We start from the raw sequence: 25,658 nt of genomic DNA, 5'->3' as shown, positions 1-25,658 counted from the left end.
CGAGGCATAATGATGCATTATGTACATACATGTAGCCTAAATAGCATGTTAGCATAGATGAGCTTGCAGTCATGCACTGACCAAATATGCCTGATTAACACTCCACACAAGCCAATAACATCAATGAAGCTCACCTTTGTGTATTTACGCACAGCATAAAACATTTGGTGGACAAAATGAGACAAAGAAGGAGTGGCATGAAACACGTTTTTCTGTGGCAGCGTCGGAGAAAGTTGTACATGTAAAACTGTTGCGCTCACCAAATACTCTCATCAATGAAGCATAAACACAAACGTATTAAAGGCCTAAAGAAATGAATTTTTTTTATTTAAACGGGGATAGCAGATCCATTCTATGTGTCATACTTGATCATTTTGCGATATTGCCATATTTTTGCTGAAAGGATTTAGTATAGAACAACGTCGATAAAGTTCGCAACTTTTGGTCTCTGATAAAAAAAAACCTTGCCCCTACCGGAAGTAGCGTGACGTTGTCAGTTGTTCACTCCCTCATATTTTCCTATTGTTTTCAACGCAGCTAGAGCTATTCGGACCGTGAAAGTGACGATTACCCCATTAATTTGAGCAAGGATGAAAGATTCGTGGACGAGGAACGTTAGAGTGACGGACTATAATGCAGTGAAATACATATTTTTTTTCGCTCTGACCGTAACTTAGGTACAAGCTGGCTCATTGGATTCCACACTCTCTCCTTTTTCTATTGTGGATCACGGATTTGTATTTTAAACCACCTCGGATACTATATCCTCTTGAAAATGAGAGTCGAGAACGCGAAATGGACATTACAGTGGCTTTTATCTCCACGACAATACATCGACGAAGCTCTTTAGCATCTTTAGCATGAGCTAACGTGATAGCATCTGTCTCAAATGCAGATAGAAACAAAATAAATAAATCCCTGACTGGAAGGATAGACAGAAGATCGACAATACTATTAAACCATGTACATGTAACTACACGGTTAATAGATCTCAGCCTGGCAAAGCTTAACAATGCTGTTGCTAACGACGCTAAGGCTAACTTAGCAACCGGAGCTCACAGAGCTATGATAAAAACATTAGCGCTCCACCTACGCCAGCCAGCCCTCATCTGCTTTGCTTAGCAACACCCGTGCTCACCTGCGTTCCAGCGATTGACGGCGCGACGAAGGACTTCACCAGATCATCCGTGCGGTGGGTCTGCTAGCATCGGCTAGGCGTCTGCTATCCGAGTAAGTGGTCCTTGTGTTGCTACAGCCACCTACAACGTTCTTCTTTGCAGCCTCCATTGTTCATTAAACAAATTGCAAAAGATTCACCAACACAGATGTCCAGAATACTGTGGAATTATGAAATGAAAACAGAGCTTTTTTGTATTGTATTCAATGGAGAAGGCATACCTCTGTTCCCCGGGCTACGTCACGCGCATACGTCATCCTTCGAAGGCTTTTTCAACCGGAAGTGTGGCGGGAAATTTAAAATGTCACTTTATAAGTTAACCCGGCCGTATTGGCATGTGTTGCAATGTTAAGATTTCATCATTGATATATAAACTATCAGACTGCGTGGTCGGTAGTAGTGGCTTTCAGTAGGCCGTTAAAGAGTGGGCTTTTTAACAATTAGGGTGTCTGTGTCATGTTTGAAACAAAATAAAACATTCTTACTGGATGGCTGTTGGTTTGGGGCAGTTTGGTGCTACTTGCTGCTTGCTGGTTGGTTGGTTATCATGTCGGTCTGAATGGAGGTAGCTGTATTGCTGGTGAATGGAGTGCTGGATGGCGTGACGTGCTGGGAAAACGAGCCGCTAGTCCACCTCGGCGCGCGTTGAGGTACGGCATAGCTAATTTAACTGCTCCAAGCCCCTCGGTGGGTTCATGTTCTTTCAATGAAGTACGGACATCCACCTATAGCACCCAAAGCAGCTGCTCCAAGATGATGGTCTTATTAACTTGCTCCTTGGTGGGCTCTCACCAGAGGGCACAGTTGAGACTTGAAATTGTTGTCGGTAAGTCTGATGTCGAATTTCACCAGCAACGCTGCCTTCAAGTCTGGGTAACAGTGCGCTCTGTCTTAATGTACCACCGCGTATGCTTCTAGCATCTTCTCAGACAGGAGTGGAACTAGCCTGCAGGCCCATTCACTCTCTGGCCATATCCAGGTTTTAGCAATGCGCTCAAATCGTAATAAATAGTTCTCATTGTCCCCACCTGCCTAATATGGAGCAATATTTGGATCATTGTAATGCACCCATTCAGGTCTTGGTGGATGTTCACTGTACAGAGGGAAGGCCCGAACATGGCCGTCCTGTTGCAAAGTCTGTCGTGCAGGGGTCGGTAGACCTACCCTGGGGCTGCTGGCAGCACATGCGCTTGCAGTAACCAAATCACTTTGTAGGTTCGCAGCATGTGGTCTGGAACCGAGGTGCCTGTTGAGGTGAGAGTGAGGCTCTGAGGCCTCTGAGCTCAGCCAACAAATACTCCTCACTCTTCTCTTGCCCAGACATAAAGTCTCTTTTCAGTGCCAGAAACTCTACACCTGGCGCTGATGTTGAAGGCCCAGCTTGTTCTGGAGCAAAGGCAGGGGCTCGGTCCTCCTCCCCAGGTGAGGCCTCTACTTCTCCGGCAAAGTCTATTCTAGGTTATTCACAATCTTCACCTTCTTCTTGCTGTTTTTAGGAGCACAGCTCTGTGCGGCTTTCAAATGTGCAGGTTATTCCCTTTTTTCGACTTGCCCTCCCACCACTGCCACCATTTGTTGCGGTGTTCTTCTTATTCAATTTGGGTGAAAAAATGGTAAGTCAAGGAAAATAAGTTATCAATGTCTATTCTTGTGCTCAAACAGTGGAAAAATGCAAAAATGGCAAAAACTGTGAAAGTGTCAAACCAAACCTTTACACTACTTTGTATTAGAAATGGCAACAGCGGATAAATGTCCCATAACAAGAAGATAGAGAAGCTTATCGACTAGGACTACAAAGGCGGACACACACACATTTTTAGGACTTATGCAGATCCCAAATACAGATCAGCAGGTACCAGAAGGTAAGAAAAGTTGCTTTTGCATAATATTGCGAAACAAAACGCCAGGTCTTACCTTATACACACACCATAATAATGCTCGTATGTTGAAGCACAGTACAATCCATCTCGCGGTGCGGCTTCATAACTTACCTAAGTCATACTAAAACATTTTAATAGATTTTCAAGCGCCGTGTGTAATGTTATATATTTTCAATGGAACATATACAATGTTGGTGTTGTTTACTTGAGTCATATTGCAGTTTACACGTATCTCTTATGTATGACTGCCATCTACTGGTCACACTTATCATTTCACCATGTACCAAATAAAATAGCTTCGAGGTCGATAAGCACAACCAAAATGATTCCGTACATTAGACACACCGGGTTATAAGGCGCACGGTCGAGATTTGAGAAAATAAAATGATTTTAAGTGCGCCATATAGTCCGAAAAATACGGTATGCTGAATTTTCCCGCCAAGCACAATATTGGTTAAATTTTTGGGGGTTTGTGTGAATTATAGAAAATCAAAAGTCAAAGGTCAAAGATCATTTATTGTCATTTTTACTGTACATTTCCATACCAAAGCAAACAAAATTCAGTTTCTCAATCAGTGACTAAAGTACAAATAAAAACATCCTTAACATTGTATAGATCAGTGTTTTTCAACCTTTTTTGAGCCAAGGCACATTTTTTGCGTTGAAAAAATACGGGGGCACACCACCAGCAGAAATCATAAAAAAGCAAAACTCAGTTGACAGTAAAAAGTCGTTGTCGCAGTTGTTGGATATGAATTCAAACCATAACCAAGCATGCATCACTATAGCTCTTGTCTCAAATTAGGTGTACTGTCACCACCTGTCACATCACGCCATGACTTATTTGGAGTTTTTTATGTTTTCCTGTGTGTAGTGTTTTAGTTCTTGTCTTGCGCTCCTATTTTGGTGGCCTTTTTCTCTTTTTTTGGTATTTTCCTGCAGCAGTTTCATGTCTTCCTTTGAGCGATATTACCCGCATCTACTTTGTTTTAGCGATCAAGAATATTTCAGTTGTTTTTATCCTTCTTTGTGTGGACATTGTTATGTCATGTTCGGATGTACATTCGGATGCTGTCTTTGCTCCACAGTAAGTCTTTGCTGTTGTCCAGCATTCTGTTTTTGTTTACTTTGTAGCCAGTTTTGTTCTGCAAAGCCTTCCCTAAGTTTCACTGCCTTTTCTTAGGGGCACTCACCTTTTGTTTATTTGTGGTTTAAGCGTTAGATACCTTTTTACCTGCACACTACCTCCCGCTGTTTCCGACAGCTACAAAGCAATTAGCTACCGGCTGCCACCTACTGATATGGAAGAGTATTACATGGTTATGCTGCCGAGCTCTTGACAGCACCGACACTCAACAACAACACATAATTTGCAGACTATAATTACTGGTTTGCAAAAAATATTTTTAACCCAAATAGGTGAAATTAGATAATCTCCCACGGCACACCAGACTGTATCTCACGGCAGACTAGTGTGCCGCGGCACAGTGGTTGAAAAACACTGGTATAGATCATAACAAGATGCGAGTCAAACTGGTAATTGTACAACTGCCATAGTATTTACCCTAATGTTTATATTGTAGTGTGGGAGGAAGAATCCGCACCGAGTTCCTCCACACACTAAAACAGCCTGTTCACAAGCTGGATGCAAACAGCCTCAAAAGGACTAATTCCAAACTCACGGCTTCATAATGTCATCAAATACTGAGTACACACCATCACACAAATGCCCTGCGCCCGTCCTCTCCTTAGAGGACAGTCAACGTCAGCACAATCTGCTCCTTAATGCTCACACTGTGTAACCCGATGATGCCCAGACACGCAGCCAGCATTAGAATGGGTCATATCCTTTTACAGGTTCAAAAACGTGTTGGGTCAGAGAGATTGTTTAATAATGTATTTGGCTTTGTTTTTGAGTCTCAAAACAAGATGAATTCATCATCTCGGTTATAAATATTTCTTCATTAACGTTCAAATTCCACAAATATAACCAGGATGATGCGAAACATACAGACTGGCTATCTCTCGTCCTCAGGCTCATGGTTTTGGACGGCTTTATGAGGCTCTTACTAACTACTTGTCATACAGGCTTGAAATGTGACAAGCACTTTCCCAGATCGTTATCACATCAACCTGTCAACAAATACCCGGTGAGTCGCAGTGAAATCAGCAGGCTTGTTGAGCATACAGCATGTCAAAGCAGGTTCTAATCACGTAAGCAGAAATGAAAAAAGATACAGTAAAAGAACACAATAAAACTGAATCTCTGCACTGGTACTGGAACTAATGAAAACATACTGGCTTTTGAGAATATACCACGGGTTAAAGCGAGCTTGCTTGTTTAATTCCAGGATAAAGTACTGGACTTGCCCAAAATATTCCTGATTTTAGGGTTAGCTGACTAGTTATAAACTATTGTGCTTGTACACCCATGGCTAGGCTGTTTTAGGCTATGAAAAAACCTGAGTTAAACAAAAAATGTTGTACCCTGGTTTTAGGGTAGCAATCCACTCAATGTCCGCCCTGAGTTCAAACCCCGGCCGAGTCATACCAAAGACTACAAAAATGGGACCCATTACCTCCCTGCTTGGCACTCAGCATCAAGGGTTGGAATTGGGGGTTAAATCACCAAAAATGATTCCCGGGCGCGGCACCGCTGCTGCCCACTGCTCCCCTCACCTCCCAGGGAGTGAACAAGGGGATGGGTCAAATGCAGAGGACAGATTTCGCCACACCTAGTGTGAGTGTGACAATCATTGGTACTTTAACTGTAACTTGCAAATTATGTATAATACTTAACTGTTTTATACCATCGGGCAGCCTTTCTTAAACTTGTGGGCAACAGACAAAAACATCTGGGGCCTCATGTATTAAGAGTTGCGAGGATTTCCTACAAAAATTGGCATATGTTAAAATTCAGAAAACAGCGTACGCGAGAAAAAGAATTGATGTATTAAGATGTGCGCATGCACTAATCCAAGCACATTTCTTTGTTACATACCAATCAAGGTGGAATTGACAGCAGATGTTTGCATGTCTTGGCACGCCCAGACCACACACCCTTACAAATATGCTAACCATATTGAAATTACAGTTTCATGTGAAAATAACGTAATATTTGGCTTGCAATCTTTTGAATTTAAACTTGCCAGTCTATCAAAAAGGATACGAAAGACTTACTTTTGTTCGGTTACTCAATTTCTTAATAAAACACATGAGCAGCTGTACGTGACACAAATTCAGGCCATTCCTTCAACGTCTTCGGCGCCAACCCTCGGCACAAATGGCGCCGGAGACGTATCTATATATGGTGGGTCCCTCCAAGGCCGAGCTCCCCAAACCTTAAGTGTTTAACATCCAGTTGAGATTGAGGGATGGACGAGCAGGGGACAAGTCAGGAGGACTGGAGCCCAATTGAGTCACGCCTCCCTGCAGGCCAATCCCTCAAATTCCTATAGGTGTGTGTGTGTGCACGGTAAGTAGGAGGAGTAGGGGGCCCAGAAAACAGTCCCCAAAGCCTCCCCAGCCCATGCAGGAGGCAAACAAGATATACGGCCCGTAGGCTGACCCCCACAACCCAGGACCCCGCAGGCAGAAACCTGTATCCAAATAAAAACCACAACCATAAGCAACAAAACAGGCGGGGGGACCCCACAACAAAAACAAAAAGCAAATCGGCCATACAAAGTCATTGCGACCGAAACAATCATGGCCATCACCATCACTGCGGTATCGCTCAATGTGCCCAAAAAGTAGCCATACTGTACATACAAGCCTTTTTCAGAAGTCGCAGTGATATGATTGAACCCACAAACTCGTATTTGCTTCAGTGTTTTCATGGGCTAAAGTCCTCACTGTCAAAAAAGCCTCACACTGCCAGAAGATGAAGAGGATCAATAGGTAGGTCCCTAAACTGAAGAGTAGCTTTGAGCTGTCACCTTTAAAGGCCTACTGAAATGATTTTTTTTTAATTTAAACGGGAATAGCAGACCCATTCTATGTGTCATACTTGATCATTTCGCGATATTGCCATATTTTTGCTGAAAGGATTTAGTAGAGAAAATCGACGATAAAGTTCGCAACTTTTGCTCGCTGATAAAAAAAAGCCTGGCCTGTAGCGGAAGTAGCGTGACGTCACAGGAGCTAGTATTCCTCACAATTCCCCGTTGTTTACAATGGAGCGAGAGAGATTCGGACCGAGAAAGTGATGATTACCCCATTAATTTGAGCGAGGATGAAAGATTCGTAGATGAGGAACGTTACAGTGAATGACTTGAGAGGCAGCGATGGACGTATCTTTTTTCGCTCTGACCGTAACTTAGGTACAAGCTGGCTCATTGGATTCCACACACTCTCCTTTTTCTATTGTAGATCACAGATTTGTATTTTAAACCACCTGGGATACTATATCCTCTTGAAAATGAGAGTCGAGAACGCGAAATGGACATTCAGTGCCTTTTATCTCCACGACAATACATCGGCGAAATGCTTTAACTACGAGCAAAGGTGATAGCATCTTGCTTTAACTGCATATAGAAACAAAAGAAATAAACCCCTGACGGGAAGTATAGATAGAAAATCAACAATACTATTAAACCGTGGACATGTAAATACACGGTTAATGCTTTCCAGGCTGGCGAAGGTTAACAATGCTGTGCTAACGACGCCATTGAAGCTAACTTAGCAACCAGACTGCACAGAGCTATGCTAAAAACATTAGCTCTCCACCTACGCCAGCCAGCCCTCATTTGCTCATCAACACCCGTGCTCACCTGCGTTCCAGCGATCGGCAGAAGGACGAAGGACTTCACCCGATGCGTTTGGCGGCCCGGAGACGTAGGAAGTCAAGGTGAAGTCGGCGGCTAGCGCGGCTAGCGCAGCTAGCGCGGCTAGCGCTCCAACAAAGTCCTCCTGGTTGTGTTGCTGTAGTCCGCTGCTAATACACTGATCCCACCTACAACTGTCTTCTTTGCAGCCTTCATTGTTCATTAAAAAAATTGCAAAAGATGTCCAGAATACTGTGGAATTATGAAATGAAAACAGAGCTTTTTGTATAGGATTCTACGGGGTACCATAACTTCCGTTACTCGGACTTCGTCACGCGCATACGTCATCATACCGCGATGTTTCAGCCGGATATTTCCCGGGAATTTTAAAATGTCACTTTATAAGTTAACCCGGCCGTATTGGCATGTGTTGCAATGTTAAGATTTCATCATTGATATATAAACTATCAGACTGCGTGGTCGGTAGTAGTGGCTTTCAGTAGGCCTTTAAAGTCACTTTGGGCTATGTAAATAGTTTTGGTGTATTTTCAGGTGATTTATAAAAAACAGCCATTAGAGACCAAAATGCTGTCTGCTGCAGGTCAGAGAACGTGTCAGTTGAATTATCCGTGACTGAGTTTTATGACTCTTAATTACATTAATTACATTTGACTTAAGCATCCACGTGTGGCTTTCAAGGCTCGCTGCACATTCACACATTCAAACACTCACACACTAGCACACTCGCACATACACACTCGCGCACACACTGCAGGGCAGATGGTTGGCATAAATTGTGCTCCTCACTTGTCATTTAATCAATACACATCCTTTCACAATAAAAGATGATACCACGCATTTCACAATCAATCACCAATGGAATGGATCATTAAAGTTTGTCTAAGTCTAAGGAATCGAGGTGGCCTTTCAAACATTTCCACATTTTATAAGTATTCATGACTCAGGAAATAGTAGTGACCCTCAACATGCTGATGTAGACTTAAATTATGCGATAGACAATATAAATGATGTAAATTTGGACAACTATATACCTTTTCATGCTATTGTCATAATGTGATAATGCATGTTATAGACACATTCTAGCTGTGTCCCGCAAGTTTGACTGTGATAAGTGAACCAAAACCTCAACACAATTTAGCATTCTTGCTATCAAGCTAGCAGCTAATATTCCTCCCCAGTGCAAAACCCCTTCTAAGTCAGTAATCCTCGCCTCCATTCTTTAGACCAGTGTTTTTCAACATTTTGTGAGCCAAGGCACAATTTTTGCGTTGACAAAAATCCGGAGGCACACCACCAGCAGAAATCATTAAAAAAGGAAACTCTGTTGACAGTAAAAAGTCGTTGACGCAATTGTTGGATATGAATTTAAACCATAACCAAGCATGCATCAATATAGCTCTTGTCTCAAAGTAGGTGTACTGTCACCACCTGTCACATCACCCCCTGACTTATTTTGAGTTTTTTGCTGTTTTCCTGTGTGTAGTGTTTTAGTTCTTGTCTTGCGCTCCTATTTTGGTGGCTTTTTCTCTTTTTTTTTGGTATTTTCCTGTAGCAGTTTCATGTCTTCCTTTGAGCGATATTACCCGCATCTACTTTGTTTTAGCAATTAAGAATATTTCAGTTGTTTTTATCCTTCTTCGTGGGGACATTGTAGATTGCCATGTCATGTTCGGATGTACATTGTGGACGCCGTCTCTGCTCCGCAGTAAGTCTTTGCTGTCGTCCAGCATTCTGTTTTTGTTTACTTTGTAGCCAGTTCAGTTGTAGTTTCGTTCTGCATAGCCTTCCCTAAGCTTCAATGCCTTTTCTTAGAGGCACTCACCTTTTGTTTATATTTGGTTTAAGCATTAGACACATTTTTACCTGCACACTGCCTCCAGCTGTTTGCAAAATCTACAAAGCAATTAGCTACCGGCTGCCACCTACTGATATGAAAGAGTATTACACGGTTACTCTGCCGAGCTCAACAACAACACATAATTTGCAGACTATAATTACTGGTTTGCAAAAAAATAATTTTAACCCAAATAGGTGAAATTACATAATCTCCCACGGCACAACAGACCGTATCTCACGGCACACGTGCCGCGGCACAGTGGTTGAAAAACACTGCTTTAGACAGTAAGCTGGCAAATAGACTAAGTTTATTACTATTAGTATGATCACTGGAGGACGAGGGATAGCTCAACATGCTGCACTACACACGGTCCCACCGTAGGAGGATATGCTAACTGCTAAGCGCGAGATCTTGAGTGTAAACAGAGGTGAGGTCAATACAAATATTGACAATAACGATACCAAGTATAGTATCAATATATGGTCGATACTATACTTAGTAGGGGTGTGGGAAAAAATCGATTCAAATTCGAATCGCGATTCTCACGTTGTGCGATTCAGAATCGATTCTCTTTTTTTTTTTAAATCGATTTATTTTTTTATTTTCTTTAATTTAATTTTCATTTTTTTAAATTAATCAATCCAACAAAACAATACACAGCAATAGGGGTGGTATTTTTTTTTTTTTTTTGTCATAAAGAAATACAATCATGTGTGCTTACGGACTGTATCCCTGCAGACTGTATTGATCTATATTGATATATGATGTTTATATTGTATTTTTTATGGTGATTTAATTAAAAACATTTTTAAAAAACTTTTTTTTTTTTTCTTGTGCGGCCTGTTACCAATCGGTCCACGGACCGGTACCCGGTGGTTGGGGACCACTGTTCCTGTATACTGGTGATCGTTTGTGGATTTTAAAAATGTTTTTATGGTGTATATGATTTGTGTTTGCTTACTTCATTCTGTCTTGACGCTGAATTACAAATGTCTGCCTAACTATTTTACCTCCGGGTAGCATTAAAGAAACTTTGACTTTGTAATTGTTCAATGAGCTCGTTCATTTTGAGTATCAGCATTGGTATGACTAACACGGCAGCTGTAATTACTTGGAATTGGATCAATACCCAATTTTTAATACCACTCAAAACTAATGTAAAGTACGCAAACTACAAAAAATACCTGTCCGAAGATAGAACCACGTTATAACAAAAAGTAACCAACTATTACCAATAAATTAGCAAGTAGACTAATCATAGTTTTGAGAAAATAATTAACAGAAATTATGCAATACATTACAGCACACACCAGTTTTAATTAGAAGCCTTTGTAGCCCATTTTGAAATGGTTCTATATAATTTATATGCCAAATAATATATCGTGATATATAATGTTATCGCAGGAGGCTCGCAGTATAGAATTTTAGACCATACTGCCAAATCCTGATGTAGACGATGCCAATGCTGTTTTTAAAAAAAAAAAGGTAGAGTAAAGGTCTGGCTCTCACTGAGTGATAAAAGCGATAAAACACTCGGCCGCCTTTCAGCTTGACTGCCTGACAGTCTGCCACATGGAGCTGCTCAAATTCATGAGGAAGTCAAAGCAGGAGAGGAAATTCATGGGGGCACACAGACACCCTTGCAGCCTCTGATATGCAAAGTCATCCACCAGATTTTATCTTGATTTTAAATTCTTTAAACAAAACAAGTGCACCTTGTGTGTACAATAAGTGGTTAATTGCCAAGTGACACTCAATAAAATTAACTTCTGAAAGATTCAGAAATTTTCTGAGCAACTGCTGCCAAAGTTAGTGTTGTATTAATCAAAAATAATACTGCCTGGAGGAGTTGTACCATTGAAGATGGAGCTGGAAGCTAATGTTGTACTTCTTTGGACAGCAAGCTGGGTAAGTCTGAAACAACATTGCCTTTTGCTACTTGGAGTCAAGTAGAAGTAGTGCAATTTCACAATATCAATGCTCAATAAATGTGTGAATTAAATATGAAATAATATGTTGCTATTGCAAATATGATGCACTATTAATATTTGGAAAAAGTGACTTGTGTTCCACCAAGTCTTAATTCATTTGGATGGTTTGACATTTAATTAAAAAAGAGCCTCGAGTTGAAAGAAGGTCAAGCAGCGATGTTCGGTTGGGACGATGCAGTGACTTTAAAAATAACTTGATGATTTACCGTCGTTAAAAGTTTTAATATGGGCTGAACAGGGAGAGCCTTTCTGTAGGAGGAGGAAGAGATGAAAAAGCCAGGTCTTACATAACAGTGATGCACATCACACACACACGTTTGCATTGGGTTTTGCAGGTTTTTAAAAAAAATGAATGGAATGAAACCTGATTATAACCATGTACTGATACATCTAAGTCTTCAAGTAGCGCAAAACTGAACATAAAGCTTTTCAAAATTGTTGTAATCAGAATCAGAAGCACTTTATTAATCCCCGGGTGGAAATTGAGATTTTCAGAACAATCCCATTCAAGATCACACAAACATTACAGGGAGACAGAAAAAGGATAGCTGACAAGTCTGCCAACATCCGGCGCCCCTGACAAAAAAAAGGTGAGAAACAGATAAACGTTGGGGAGGGGGCGGGGGGAGAGTAAAAAAAAAAACTCAGTCAAAGGCTGGACTCCAGGGAGGGGGTCCAGACTGAGGCCAAGGGAAAAAAACCATAGCCATAGCACACAAACAAGTTACATAGAATCAACAAAACTTGCAACAGATGCAAATGCTTCTAGCTGACACAAACTAGACATATTTTTCCAGCTATTTCAAGGCAGACAGGAGAACGAAAAAAAGAAAGAAAAGAAAGAAGGAAAGAAAGAAAAAACTGATCGAGCCCAACTCTTTGAATTGGCTCATTCAATCAATAAAACCAACGCCACACTATGCAGAAGTCTGCCATGCACTTGCACATTGCGCAATGTTCCTACAAGTGTAATCATTAACTTTTGACACACCGGCCGTATAAAGATATGAGGTGTAAAGGTTTCAAACTGCCAGCCAGGAGGAATGATTTTAAAAGTGTACACAAAGGGTGCATGTTTTTGAATCCTATGACATGTTTAATTATGTCATGCTTGTGGGTGAAATTATGTCTGGGATGCGTCACTCACTTAATGAAGCATCGTGCGCCCTCAAACGTATATCCTTCTTCCCATCCAGTGGGTAGATCTGGGAAAGGGAGACAAGCAATGTGCAAGTTTCAGTCCTTGATCAAGCATAAATATGTCAAACATTCTTCTGTCTGCTTTGAATTGATGCGTTTTACTTGTTTTTACGACATTATGGCTGCAATAGTGAATACAAAACACAAAACCCAAAACCAGTGAAGTTGGCACGTTGTGTAAATGGTAAATAAAAACAGAATACAATGATTTACAAATCCTTTTCAACTTATATTCAATTGAATAGACTGCAAAGACAAGATATTTAATGTTCGAACTGAGAAACTTTTTTTTTTCTTTTTTTTAAATAATCATAACTTTGAATTTAATGGCAGCAACACATTGCAAAAAAGTTGGTACAGGGGCATTTTTACCACTGTGTTACATGGCCTTTCTTTTTAACAACACTCGGTAAACATTTGTGAACTGAGGAGACCAATTGTTGAAGCTTTTCAGGTGGAATTCTTTCCAATTCTTGCTTGATGTACAGCTTAAGTTGTTCAACAGTCCGGGGTCTCTGTTGCCGTATTTGACACTCCACACATTTTCAATGGGAGACAGGTCTGGACTACAGGCAGGCCAGTCTAATACCCGCACTCTTTTACTACGAAGCCACGCTGTTGAAACACGTGCAGAATGTGGCTTGGCATTGTCTTGCTGAAATAAGCAGGGGCGTCCATGATAACGTTGCTTGGATGGCAACATATGTTGCTCCAAAACATGTATGTACCTTTCAGCATTTATGGTGCCTTCACAGATGTGTAAATTACCCATGCCTTGGGCACTAATACACCCCCATACCATCACAGATACTGGCTTTTGAACTTTGCGCCTATAACAATCCAGATTATTATTTTCCTCTTTGGTCCGGAGGACACGACGTCCACGGTTTCCAAAAACAATTTGAAATGTGGACTCGTCAGACCACAGTACCCTTTTCCACTTTGCATCAGTCCATCTTAGATGAACTTAACATACGCACCTGGTCTGCCAGATCATTCAAAAACACAGCAGGAGAGATCTGTGTTGCCAGCCTAGCGACTTTGTCAGTTTATTTAGCGTGAATTTGGACCACTCTTTTTGGTTCGATACAGAGGAGTACTGAATTCCCACGTAGTACGCATTTGAAGTGAATGACAGGAAGTTTTTATTGCGTCATGCATTTACTCAATAATAAAATAAATGCGGTCCCAAACGGCTAATTGGGTCCAGGCCTGACCATGGTAAACCAATTTCAGCGAAGTCGGATTATTATTAATAAATAGAATAATTTCAGTCAAAGCTAATAACAAACAGTTAACTGCCTTCTAGATGTTTTTTTTTTAGCATTATTAGATTCTTTTAAACATGAACTAACACCCATATAGTCAAAATTACATTCATTTAACCCAATATAGTTGCTGTGAGTGGGTTCTACTGTCGATTACAGTACCCATTGGTAGCCCGGAGGATCCTCTAAGTCAGTGGTTCTCAAACTTTTTTTGTCATCCCCCACTTTGGACAAGGGGGAGTTTTCAAGCCCCACCTGCCCCCATCGCCCCAACAGAACGCTAATGCCAAGCTTAAGCAAATGTATTGAACATCAAGTAACATCAAGTTGTATACATTCAAACTCAATAACATAAAATAACATCAAGTTCAATAATCAATAAAATAACTGTGCAGCTGTGGTATAACTTGCATCAAGTTCAATATCAAATAAAATAACTTGCATCAAGTTCAATAATAAATCAAAAAGTGTTATAACTTGCATCAAGTTCAATAATAAATCAAATAAAAGTGTTATAACTTGCATCACGTTCAATAATAAATCAAATAACTTGCATCAAGTTCAATAATAAATAAAAATAAAAGTGCCACTTTGCAATCTTTGCAACAACAAAAAAGGAGGAGCTATATGCATTTGGCAAGACAGGGCAAGTGAACATGAGTTTTACAGTACTCCAGCATTAGTGGCTGCAATGAGCCTGTTTTGCACTGCACAGCTTTTCAAATGGGGGTTGCAGGCTTGACACTGCCACTGTTAAAACCTCATTGAGTTCGGGGCTGAGCTGCTTTGACGCAAGTGCTTCCCGGTGAATGACACAGTGTGTCCAATGCGCATTTGGCGCAACCCTCTTTATTAGAACCTGCAGCCCGTTTCTTGACTTTGCCATGGTCTGTGCGCCATCAGAGCAAAAGCCCACACAGTTTTCTCATTTAAGGTTGTGTTCTTTGAGGAAACTGTCCATTATCTTGAACAGCTCATCAGCAGTGGCTCTATTTTTATGTATTTGCAAAACAGCAAATCCTCGCACAGTGACTCGCCATTCACAAAGCTTCCGCTTAGCCCCGCCCCCATTAGTTACTGTTGCTATGTCTGTCAAATTTGCGCTCCTACCTAGAAATTTAAAGTCTACAGGAAAAATAAGTAATTTACATTTATTTATATAGCGGATTCCACAGACAGAATCACAAAGTGATTTACAGTGTGTATATAAAATGAAAGCATAGTAAAAAAAAAAATCTAAGAATATAATTTAAAAAAAAATAAAAAATTAAAGTGAAATGTCCTCCCGTTCCTCGCGCCCCACCTGTCATGTCTCTATTCCCCACCAGTGGGGTGCGCCCCACACTTTGAGAAACGCTGCTCTAAGTGTCATTGCTATGGCTTTCGCCCAGCCACTAAAACTACTTGGAAATACTTTGTCACATCCCGAGTAATTCCTCTAAGTTAGAAATGGGTTTCATGTGCTGAAACTACGGGTGTAAGTTGTTCTGTCAAAACGTGTTCAACTTGACAGTCACAGCTACGATTATTAGCTGTGTTGTTAGCATTGTGTGTCCTTACCATGAATTGATTAACGTGGACCCCGACTTAAACAAGTTGAAAAACTTATTCGGGTGTTACCATTTAGTGGTCAATTGTACGGAATATGTACTTCACTGTGCAATCTACTAATAAAAGTTTCAATCAATCAATCAAAGTCAGCATTGCGTGTCGTTATTATTGCGTTTCCTGCACTATCATTCCACATTAAACCCTCCAAAGCTGTGTTATTGATGTCAATGATGAGGTGCTTCTTGAATAGACAAGAGTTTATCTCCACTTTGCATTGCCCATACAGCTGCGGAGAGCATAGAGCTGATTGCACTCTTGTTAACATTAAAAAGTGTGCCAACTCACATCAAGTCTGGAAAGTCTCACGGCTCACCAATGTGGAGATGCAATATTGATGTGGCAGAAGTTGAAGATGAAGTGCATCAAAAAGTTGTTCTGCCAAAGTTGGTCAACTTATGTGTCGCAGTGAAGATACAGTAGTGCCCAGGTTAGCATTGTTCACCCTTTACCGAGAAAACAAAATCGCCGCAACATAATAATAATTGATAAGACAAAATACTGAACTGTAATAAATAAGACATGATTAACATTTAATTTAGCCCTAAAATATGTAGGACATGCTTAAAATAAAAGTTAAGGAAGAAAAAGTGATGTAGTGAAGCCACAATATTTAAGGCTTGATGCAACAAGGAACAACTGTTTACCATTTGTTTAGCCTTTAAAAAAAAAATCACATGCACATGAGTAATGGCCAATTATGCAATTTTGACAGTGATGTAATCTAGACCCCACAACCCAACACCATAAATAGATTGGAAACACTGGACACATGAAATTAAGTAATTATTATATAATCGAATATAATCAATACATAAACTAAAATACAATAATATATTATAAATATTCTGAGGTCCCATATTATGCACATTTGTTTTTTAATGATTTTATTATGTGTGTCTCCTTTTTTATGACCACCAAACATGAGGAAACATCCATTACCCCCCTCACTTGATAAACTTTTAAGAGAAAAATACTGGTTCAAATGTAACTTAGATATTGGGTTTCACTATGTAAAGCGCTTTAAGTCACTAGAGAAAAAGCGCTATATAAATGTCATTCACTTCACTTCACTTCACCACAGGGGGAGGCAGCATGCAGGTAAAAAGGTATGTAATGCTTAAACCAAAAATTAACAGTGGCTATGCAAAACGAAAGTCAAACTGAACTGGCTACAAAGTAAACAGACACAAATAAATGATAAATGATAAATGGGTTATACTTGTATAGCGCTTTTCTACCTTCAAGGTACTCAAAGCGCTTTGACACTATTTCCACATTCACCCATTCACACACACATTCACACACTGATGGCGGGAGCTGCCATGCAAGGCGCTAACCAGCAGCCATCAGGAGCAAGGGTGAAGTGTCTTGCCCAAGGACACAACGGATGTGACTAGGATGGTAGAAGGTGGGGATTGAACCCCAGTAACCAGCAACCCTCCGATTGCTGGCACGGCCACTCTACCAACTTCGCCACGCCGTCCCCACAAAAATGCTGGATGACAGCAAAAACTTACGGCGTCCACAAAGTACATTCATACATGACATGACAATCAACAATGTCCACACAAAGAAGGATAGCAACAACTGAAATAGTCTTGATTGCTAACACAAAGCAGGTGCGGGGAATGGCGCTCAAAAGGAAGACAAGAAACTGCTACAGGAAAAACACCAAAATAACAGCGCAAAGGCGCCGTATTCCTCGGTTGGTAGATTGGCCGTGCCAGCCACTTGAGGGTTCCAGGTTCGATCCCCGCTTCCGCCATCCTAGTCACTGCCGTTGTGTCCTTGGTCAAGACACTTTACCCACCTGCTCCCAGTGCCACGCACACTGGTTTAAATGTAACACAGATATTAAGTTTCACTATGCAAAGTGCTTTGAGTCACTAGAGAAAAAGCGCTATATAAATGCAATTCACTTCACTTCACCAAAGTGGGAGGCAGCATGCAGGTAAAAAGGTACGTAATGCTTAAACCAAAAATGAACAGTGGCTATGCAAAACGAAAGTCAAACTGAACTGGCCACAAAGTAAACAGAAACTAAAATGATCGACGACAGCAAAAACTTACGGCGTCCACAAAGTACATCCATACATGACATGATAATCAACAATGTCCTCACAAAGAAGGATAGCATTAACTGAAATAGTCTTGTTTGCTACCACAAAGCAGGTGCGGGGAATGGCGCTCAAAAGGAAGACATGAAACTCCCCACTATGGACTGGACTCTCACTATTATGTTAGATCAGTGGTTCTTAACCTGGGTTCGATGGAACCCTAGGGGTTCGGTGAGTCGGGCTCAGGGGTTCGTCGGCGGAGGTCAAAACACACCCGACTCATCGTGTAAATAAAAACTTCTCCCTATAGGCGTATTACAGATACAACAACAGCAGAAGTCAGACTGATTTGCAGGTGTGTAATTTGTTGTGAGTTTATGCACTGTGTTGGTTTTGTTCTTTGAACAAGGTGATGTTCATGCACGGTTTTATTTTGTGCACCAGTAAAAAACATGGTAACACTTTAGTATGGGGAACATATTCACTATTAATTAGTTGCTTATTAACATGCAAATTAGTAACTTATTGGCTATTAACTAGTAATTTCCGGACTATAAGCCGCACCTGACTATAAGCCGCACCAGCTAAATTTAGGGGAAAATACAGATTGATCCATATATAAGCCGCACCCGACTATAAGCCACACCAGCTAAATTTAGGGGAAAATACAGATTGATCCATATATAAGCCGCACCCGACTATAAGCCGCAGGGTTTTGATGTGTAATTAGCGTAGTATATAGGGGTTCCTGCTACCACGGAGGGGATTGTCAGGACAGAGATGACTGTTTGGGAACGCAAAGCGTCCCATTTATTAACAATAAATCTTTCAATCATTCAATCAAACTTTCATATCTTTGACATGGCGAACAGCATTCGTGCAGAGTACAAATAATACAACGGTGCAAAGTAATACAAAGTGCTCGCCTGTACGTTATCAAAATAACCAGCCTACCGGTATATGAAAAGTCAGTCTTTAATCATTGTGTCATCGTCTTCCTCCTGCGTACTAAAACCACCGAAATCCTCTTCGTCGGTGTCGGAGAAGAACAGGCCGTAAATAAGCCGCACCATTGTATAAGCCGCAGGGACCAGAACGAGGGGAAAAAGTAGCGGCTTATAGTCCGGAAATTACGGTAATCATTATTAAGTACTTATTAATGCCTTTACTTTGTGAATGTGTGTGTGTGTGTGAATGGGTGAATGTGGAAATAGTGTCAAAGCGCTTTGAGTTCCTTAAAAATGGTAGAAAAGCGCTATGCAAGTACAACCAATTTACCATTTGCCTTATTCGGCATGGCCTTATTATAACCCTAACCCTCTAACCCTGGCTCTGACCCTCTAACCCTAACCTTAACCAAAAAACTCTAAATTAAGTCTTTGCTACTTAGAATATGTTCCCCATACTAATGTGTTACCAAAAACATATAACTTTGTCTTGAATTGTTTTTTTCCACTAAAGAAGGGTTCGGTGAATGCACATATGAAACTGGTGGGGTTCGGTACCTCCAACAAGGTTAAGAACCACTGGGTTAGATCCACTATGGACTGGACTCTCACAATATTATGCTAGATCCACTCGACGTCCATTGCACTGGTCGCCCGGTCCCCTCCAAGGTTTCTTATTGTCCCATTGGGCTGACTTTCCTTGCCCTGATGTGGGATCTGAGCCGAGGATGTCGTTGTGGCTTGTGCAGCCCTTTGAGAAGCTCGTGATTTAGGGCTATATAAGTAAACATTGATTGATTGATCGATTGATGAAACTGCTACAGGAAAACACCAAGAAAACAGGAAGGGCCACCAAAATAACAGCGCAAGACAAGAACTAAAGCACTTCACACAGGAAAACAACAACAAACTAAAAAAAAAAAAAAAAGACAACCTGGTGGAGTTTAATTTTTTTAACATTTCTGCTGGTGGTGTGCCTGCGTATTTTTTCTATGAAAAAAATGTACACTGATGTAGACAGCTAATTGATGCATCTGTGTTGAAAGTGCACTCATGACCATCCATCTATCCATCCATCCATCCATTTTCTACCGCTTGTCCCTTCCGGGGTTGCGGGGGCGCTGGAGCCTATCTCAGCTGCATTTGGGCGGAAGGCGGGGTACACCCTGGACAAATCGCCACCTCATCGCAGGGCCAACACAGATAGACAGACAACATTCACACACTAGAGCCAATTTAGTGTCGCCAATCCACCAATCCTCCTATCCGCAGCTGCTCCTCCACATCGAGAGGAGCCAAATGAGGTGGTTCGGGCATCTGGTCAGGATGCCACCCGAACGCCTCCCTAGGGAGGTGTTTAGGGCACGTCCGACCGGTAGGAGGCCACGGGGAAGACCCAGGACACGTTGGGAAGACTATGTCTCCCGGCTGGCCTGGGAACGCCTCGGGATCCCCCGGGAAGAGCTGGACGAAGTGGCTGGGGAGAGGGAAGTCTGGTTATCCCTGCTTAGGCTGCTGCCCCCACGACCCGACCTCGGATAAGCGGACGAAGATGGATGGATGGATGGATGGCAATCCACCTATCCCCAGGTGCATGTCTTTGGAGGTGGGAGGGAACCCACGCAGTGTCCCCACATCTGCGGTCCCCTCCAAGGTTGTCCCATTGGGTTGAGTTTTTCCTTGCCCTGATGTGGGATCTGAGCCGAGGATGTCGTTGTGCAGCCCTTTGAGACACTCGTGATTTAGGGCTATATAAGTAAACATTGATTGATTGATTGAAACTGCTACAGGAAAACACCAACAAAACAGGAAGGGCCACCAAAATAACAGCGCAAGACAAGAACTAAAGCACTACACACAGGAAAACAACAACAAACTAAAAATTAAAAAAAACACAGCCTGGTTGAGTTTAATTTTTTTAACGTTTCTGCTGGTAGTGTGCCTGCGTATTTTTTCAACTAAAAAAATGTGCTTTGCCTCAAAAAAAGTTGAAAAACACTGATGTAGACAGCTAATTGATGCATCTGTGTTGAAAGTGCACTCATGTCCATCCATCTATCTATCCATCCATCCATTTTCTACCGCTTGTCCCTTCCGGGGTTGCGGGGGGCGCTGGAGCCTATCTCAACTGCATTTGGGCGGAAGGCGGGGTACACCCTGGACAAATCGCCACCTCATCGCAAGGCCAACACAGATAGACAGACAACATTCACACACTAGAGCCAATTTAGTGTTGCCAATCCACCAATCCTCCTATCCGCCGCTGCTCCTCCACATCGAGAGGAGCCAAATGAGGTGGTTCGGGCATCTGGTCAGGATGCCACCCGAACGCCTCCCTAGGGAGGTGTTTAGGGCACGTCCGACCGGTAGGAGGCCACGGGGAAGACCCAGGACACGTTGGGAAGACTATGTCTCCCGGCTGGCCTGGGAACGCCTCGGGATCCCCCGGGAAGAGCCGGACGAAGTGGCTGGGGAGAGGGAAGTCTGGGTATCCCTGCTTAGGCTGCTGCCCCCGCGACCCGACCTCGGATAAGCGGAAGAAGATGGATGGATGGATGGCAATCCACCTATCCCCAGGTGCATGTCTTTGGAGGTGGGAGGAAGCCGGAGTACCCGGAGGGAACCCACGCAGTGTCCCCACATCTGCGGTCCCCTCCAAGGTTGTCCCATTGGGTTGAGTTTTTCCTTGCCCTGATGTGGGATCTGAGCCGAGGATGTCGTTGTGGCTTGTGCAGCCCTTTGAGACACTCGTGATTTAGGGCTATATAAGTAAACATTGATTGATTGATTGAAACTGCTACAGGAAAACACCAACAAAACAGGAAGGGCCACCAAAATAACAGCGCAAGACAAGAACTAAAGCACTACACACAGGAAAACAACAACAAACTAAAAAAAAAAAAAAAAAAAAAGACAACCTGGTGGAGTTTCATTTTTTTAACATTTCTGCTGGTGGTGTGCCTCTGTATTTTTTCAATGAAAAAAATGTGCCTTGCCTCAAAAAAAGTTGAAAAACACTGATGTAGACAGCTAATTGATGCATCTGTGTTGAAAGTGCACTCATGTCCATCCATCTATCCATCCATCCATTTTCTACCGCTTGTCCCTTCCGGGGTTGCGGGGGGCACTGGAGCCTATCTCAGCTGCATTTGGGCGGAAGGCGGGGTACACCCTGGACAAATCGCCACCTCATCGCAAGGCCAACACAGATAGACAGACAACATTCACACACTAGAGCCAATTTAGTGTTGCCAAAGTTAAAGTTAAAAGTTAAAGTTAAAGTTAAAGTACCAATGATTGTCACACACACACTAGGTGTGGTGAAATTTGTCCTCTGCATTTGACCCATCCCCTTGATCACCCCCTGGGAGGTGAGGGGAGCAGTGGGCAGCAGCGTAGCCGCGCCCGGGAATCATTTTTGGTGATTTAACCCCCAATTCCAACCCTTGATGCTGAGTGCCAAGCAGGGAGGTAATGGGTCCCATTTTTATAGTCTTTGGTATGACCCGGCCGGGGTTTGAACTCACAACCTACCGATCTCAGTGCGGACACTCAAACCACTAGGCCACTGAGCCAATCCACCAATCCTCCTATCCGCCGCTGCTCCTCCACATCGAGAGGAGCCAAATGAGGTGGTTCGGGCATCTGGTCAGGATGCCACCCGAACGCCTCCCTAGGGAGGTGTCTAGGGCACGTCCGACCGGTAGGAGGCCACGGGGAAGACCCAGGACACGTTGGGAAGACTATGTCTCCCGGCTGGCCTGGGAACGCCTCGGGATCCCCCGGGAAGAGCCGGACGAAGTGGCTGGGGAGAGGGAAGTCTGGGTATCCCTGCTTAGGCTGCTGCCCCCGCGACCCGACCTCGGATAAGCGGAAGAAGATGGATGGATGGATGGCAATCCACCTATCCCCAGGTGCATGTCTTTGGAGGTGGGAGGAAGCCGGAGTACCCGGAGGGAACCCACGCAGTGTCCCCACATCTGCGGTCCCCGCCAAGGTTGTCCCATTGGGTTGAGTTTTTCCTTGCCCTGATGTGGGATCTGAGCCGAGGATGTCGTTGTGGCTTGTGCAGCCCTTTGAGACACTCGTGATTTAGGGCTATATAAGTAAACATTGATTGATTGATGAAACTGCTACAGGAAAACACCAACAAAACAGGAAGGGCCACCAAAATAACAGTCTAAAGCACTACACACAGGAAAACAACGAACTAAAAAATAAAAAAATAAAAAAAGACAACCTGGTGGAGTTTCATTTTTTTAACGTTTCTGCTGGTGGTGTGCCTCTGTATTTTTTCTATGAAAAAAATGTACACTGATGTAGACAGCTAATTGATGCATCAGGGTAAATAAAAAAGTGTTAAGTTAGCGACACACCAGGAAGTGACAAGATCAGGTTAAAAGGTGGGCTCCCACTTCGTCACTGCCCACTTAGCAGACACGCTGTCAAGAGAACATACGACGACACACATGACCGCCGTGACGCCTCACCTGGAGTTTTGCGGTGTCCGGTAATGACCGCCTCGCCACTCAGCGGGTGAAGCCAGGTCGTACTCTTGGCTTCCTCGCTGTGGACGACACACGCAAGTCATTAACACGCCGCCACTTTGCTCGAATGAAGGAAAGGCACGGGGCGGACATTTCCGGGACGCCGTCGTAATGAATTTTTTTTTTTTTTTTTTTTTTGGTGGGACACTTACTTGACGAAGAAGACGCGTCCGTCCCGAGTAACCCCGTAACTCCAGGACGACGGCAGCCCACGAACCCAGTGCGGCTGCAGGTCCGCCGCCATGTCTGCCAATGGAGAGTGGCGCGCGCAGGCAGGCAGGCAGGCAGGCGCGTACACTGAAACCTTGGCAACCGCAGCCTGCTTGACTTCACTTGTCAGCTCCCTGCCGTGACGTTGTCGAACATATTATTCCCACTTGATTCACGTTCACAATCCCATTCAAAGTGTCTTCCTTCCGGATGTTGTCATTTAAACAAAGACGGCCGAAGCGCGTAAACGGCCAAAGGGGGCAGGGCCTGGATTAAAGAGCCGTGACGCCCACCGGGGGGGGGGGGGATGTGATGGGGCCCCTTTAACTGTCAAAAGGTAGAGACAAGTGTTACTAATCCAGACCTGGGCATTCTGCGGCCCGCGTGAGGCCAATCATAAATTACATAATACATTTTAAAAAGTATCTATGTCAAATGTACAATACCAACGGTGCTGCTTTTGTTTTGAAAAGCGTTATTTGTATTACTTCCTTGTGGACGTATGCGCGTGCGTGATTGTGAGTGAATGTGAACAGCTGCAATCACAAATTATAAAATAAAGTTGGAAAAACATCTATGTCGTGCGCGCAATACAACTGCGGTGCTTTTATTTTGAAAAGTGTTATTTATGGGCGTATGTCCGTGTGTAACCTATGAGTAAAGGTGCACAGCGACAAGTGATGCACGGTTTACACCCGAGACGCTAAAAAGAGAAAAGTTGATGACGAATGGCGTGTTTTCAACAAGACATGGACTGCCAAGCAACGTTCCCTCTAAGGCAGTGGTCCCCAACCACCGGGCCACGGCCCGGTACCGGTCCGCGGACCGATTGGTACCGGGCCGCACAAGAAATTTTAAAAAATAATAAAATAAAAAATAATTAATTTTTTTATTTTTTTATGAAATCAACATAAAAAACACAATATATACATTATATATCAATATAGATCAATACAGTATGCAGGGATACAGTCCGTAAGCACACATGATTGTATTTATTTATGTAAAAAAAAAAAAAAAAAGTACAATACCAACAGTGCTGCTTTTGTTTTGAAAAGCGTTATTTGTATTACTTCCTTGTGGACGTATGCGCGTGCGTGATTGTGAGTGAATGTGAACAGCTGCGATCACAAATTATAAAATAAAGTTGGAAAAACATCTATGTCGTGCGCGCAATACAACTGTGGTGCTTTTATTTTGAAAAGTGTTATTTATTGGCGTATATCCGTGTGTATTTATGAGTAAAGGTGCACAGCGACAAGTGATGCACGGTTTACACCCGAGACGCTAAAAAGAGAAAAGTTGATGACGAATGGCGTGTTTTCAACAAGACATGGACTGCCAAGCAACGTTCCCTCTAAGGCAGTGGTCCCCAACCACCGGGCCACGGCCCGGTACCGGTCCGCGGACTGATTGGTACCGGGCCGCACAAGAAATTTAAAAAAATAAATAAATAAAAAATATATATATATATATATATTTTTTTTTTTAATGAAATCAACATAAAAAACACAATATATACATTATATATCAATATAGATCAATACAGTATGCAGGGATACAGTCCGTAAGCACACATGATTGTATTTATTTATGTAAAAAAAAAAAAAAAAAAAAATATTATTTTTTTAAATCCACCCCCCCCCCCTCCGGATGTTGTCATTTAAAGAAAGACGGCCGAAGCACGTAAACGGCCAAAGGGGGCAGGGCCTGGATTAAAGAGCCGTGACGCCCACCGGGGGCCCGGTACCGGTCCGCGGACCGATTGGTACCAGGCCGCACAAGAAATAAAAAAAAATAAAAAAATGAAAAATATATTTATTTTTTTTATGAAATCAACATAAAAAACACAATATATACATTATATATCAATATAGATCAATACAGTATGCAGGGATACAGTCCGTAAGCACACATGATTGTATTTATTTATGTAAAAAAAAAAAAAAAAATTTTTTTTTTTTTAAATACACCCCCCCCCCCCCTACCGGTCCGTGGGACAAATTTTCAAGCGTTGACCGGTCCGCAGCTACAAAAAGGTTGGGGACCACTGCTCTAAGGTGCGCACCTGCGCAATTGCGCACTGCTCAAGCGTCCTCTGCGCACAGCAAATATATGCCGCGCACCAAATCAAATCCCATCTGAA

At 42.5% G+C, this 25,658-nt stretch overlaps 1 protein-coding gene across 1 annotated transcript in view; it reads right to left on the bottom strand.

The window, feature by feature from the left end:
• LOC133641693 (pleckstrin homology domain-containing family A member 5-like) overlaps window positions 1-23,646 on the bottom strand; it is a 283,765-nt gene extending 260,119 nt beyond the window's left edge. The window contains 3 exon segments of the mRNA XM_062035630.1: window positions 12,820-12,877; window positions 23,246-23,322; window positions 23,455-23,646. Coding sequence (XP_061891614.1) covers window positions 12,820-12,877; window positions 23,246-23,322; window positions 23,455-23,546 — 227 coding nt within the window. The 5' untranslated portion in view covers window positions 23,547-23,646.
• Between the last annotated feature and the right edge of the window lie 2,012 nt (window positions 23,647-25,658).

Source organism: Entelurus aequoreus, linkage group LG24 (assembly GCF_033978785.1).
Source record: "Entelurus aequoreus isolate RoL-2023_Sb linkage group LG24, RoL_Eaeq_v1.1, whole genome shotgun sequence".
Classification (NCBI taxonomy): Eukaryota; Metazoa; Chordata; class Actinopteri; order Syngnathiformes; family Syngnathidae; genus Entelurus; species Entelurus aequoreus.
This window is presented reverse-complemented; position numbering and strand designations above follow the sequence as displayed.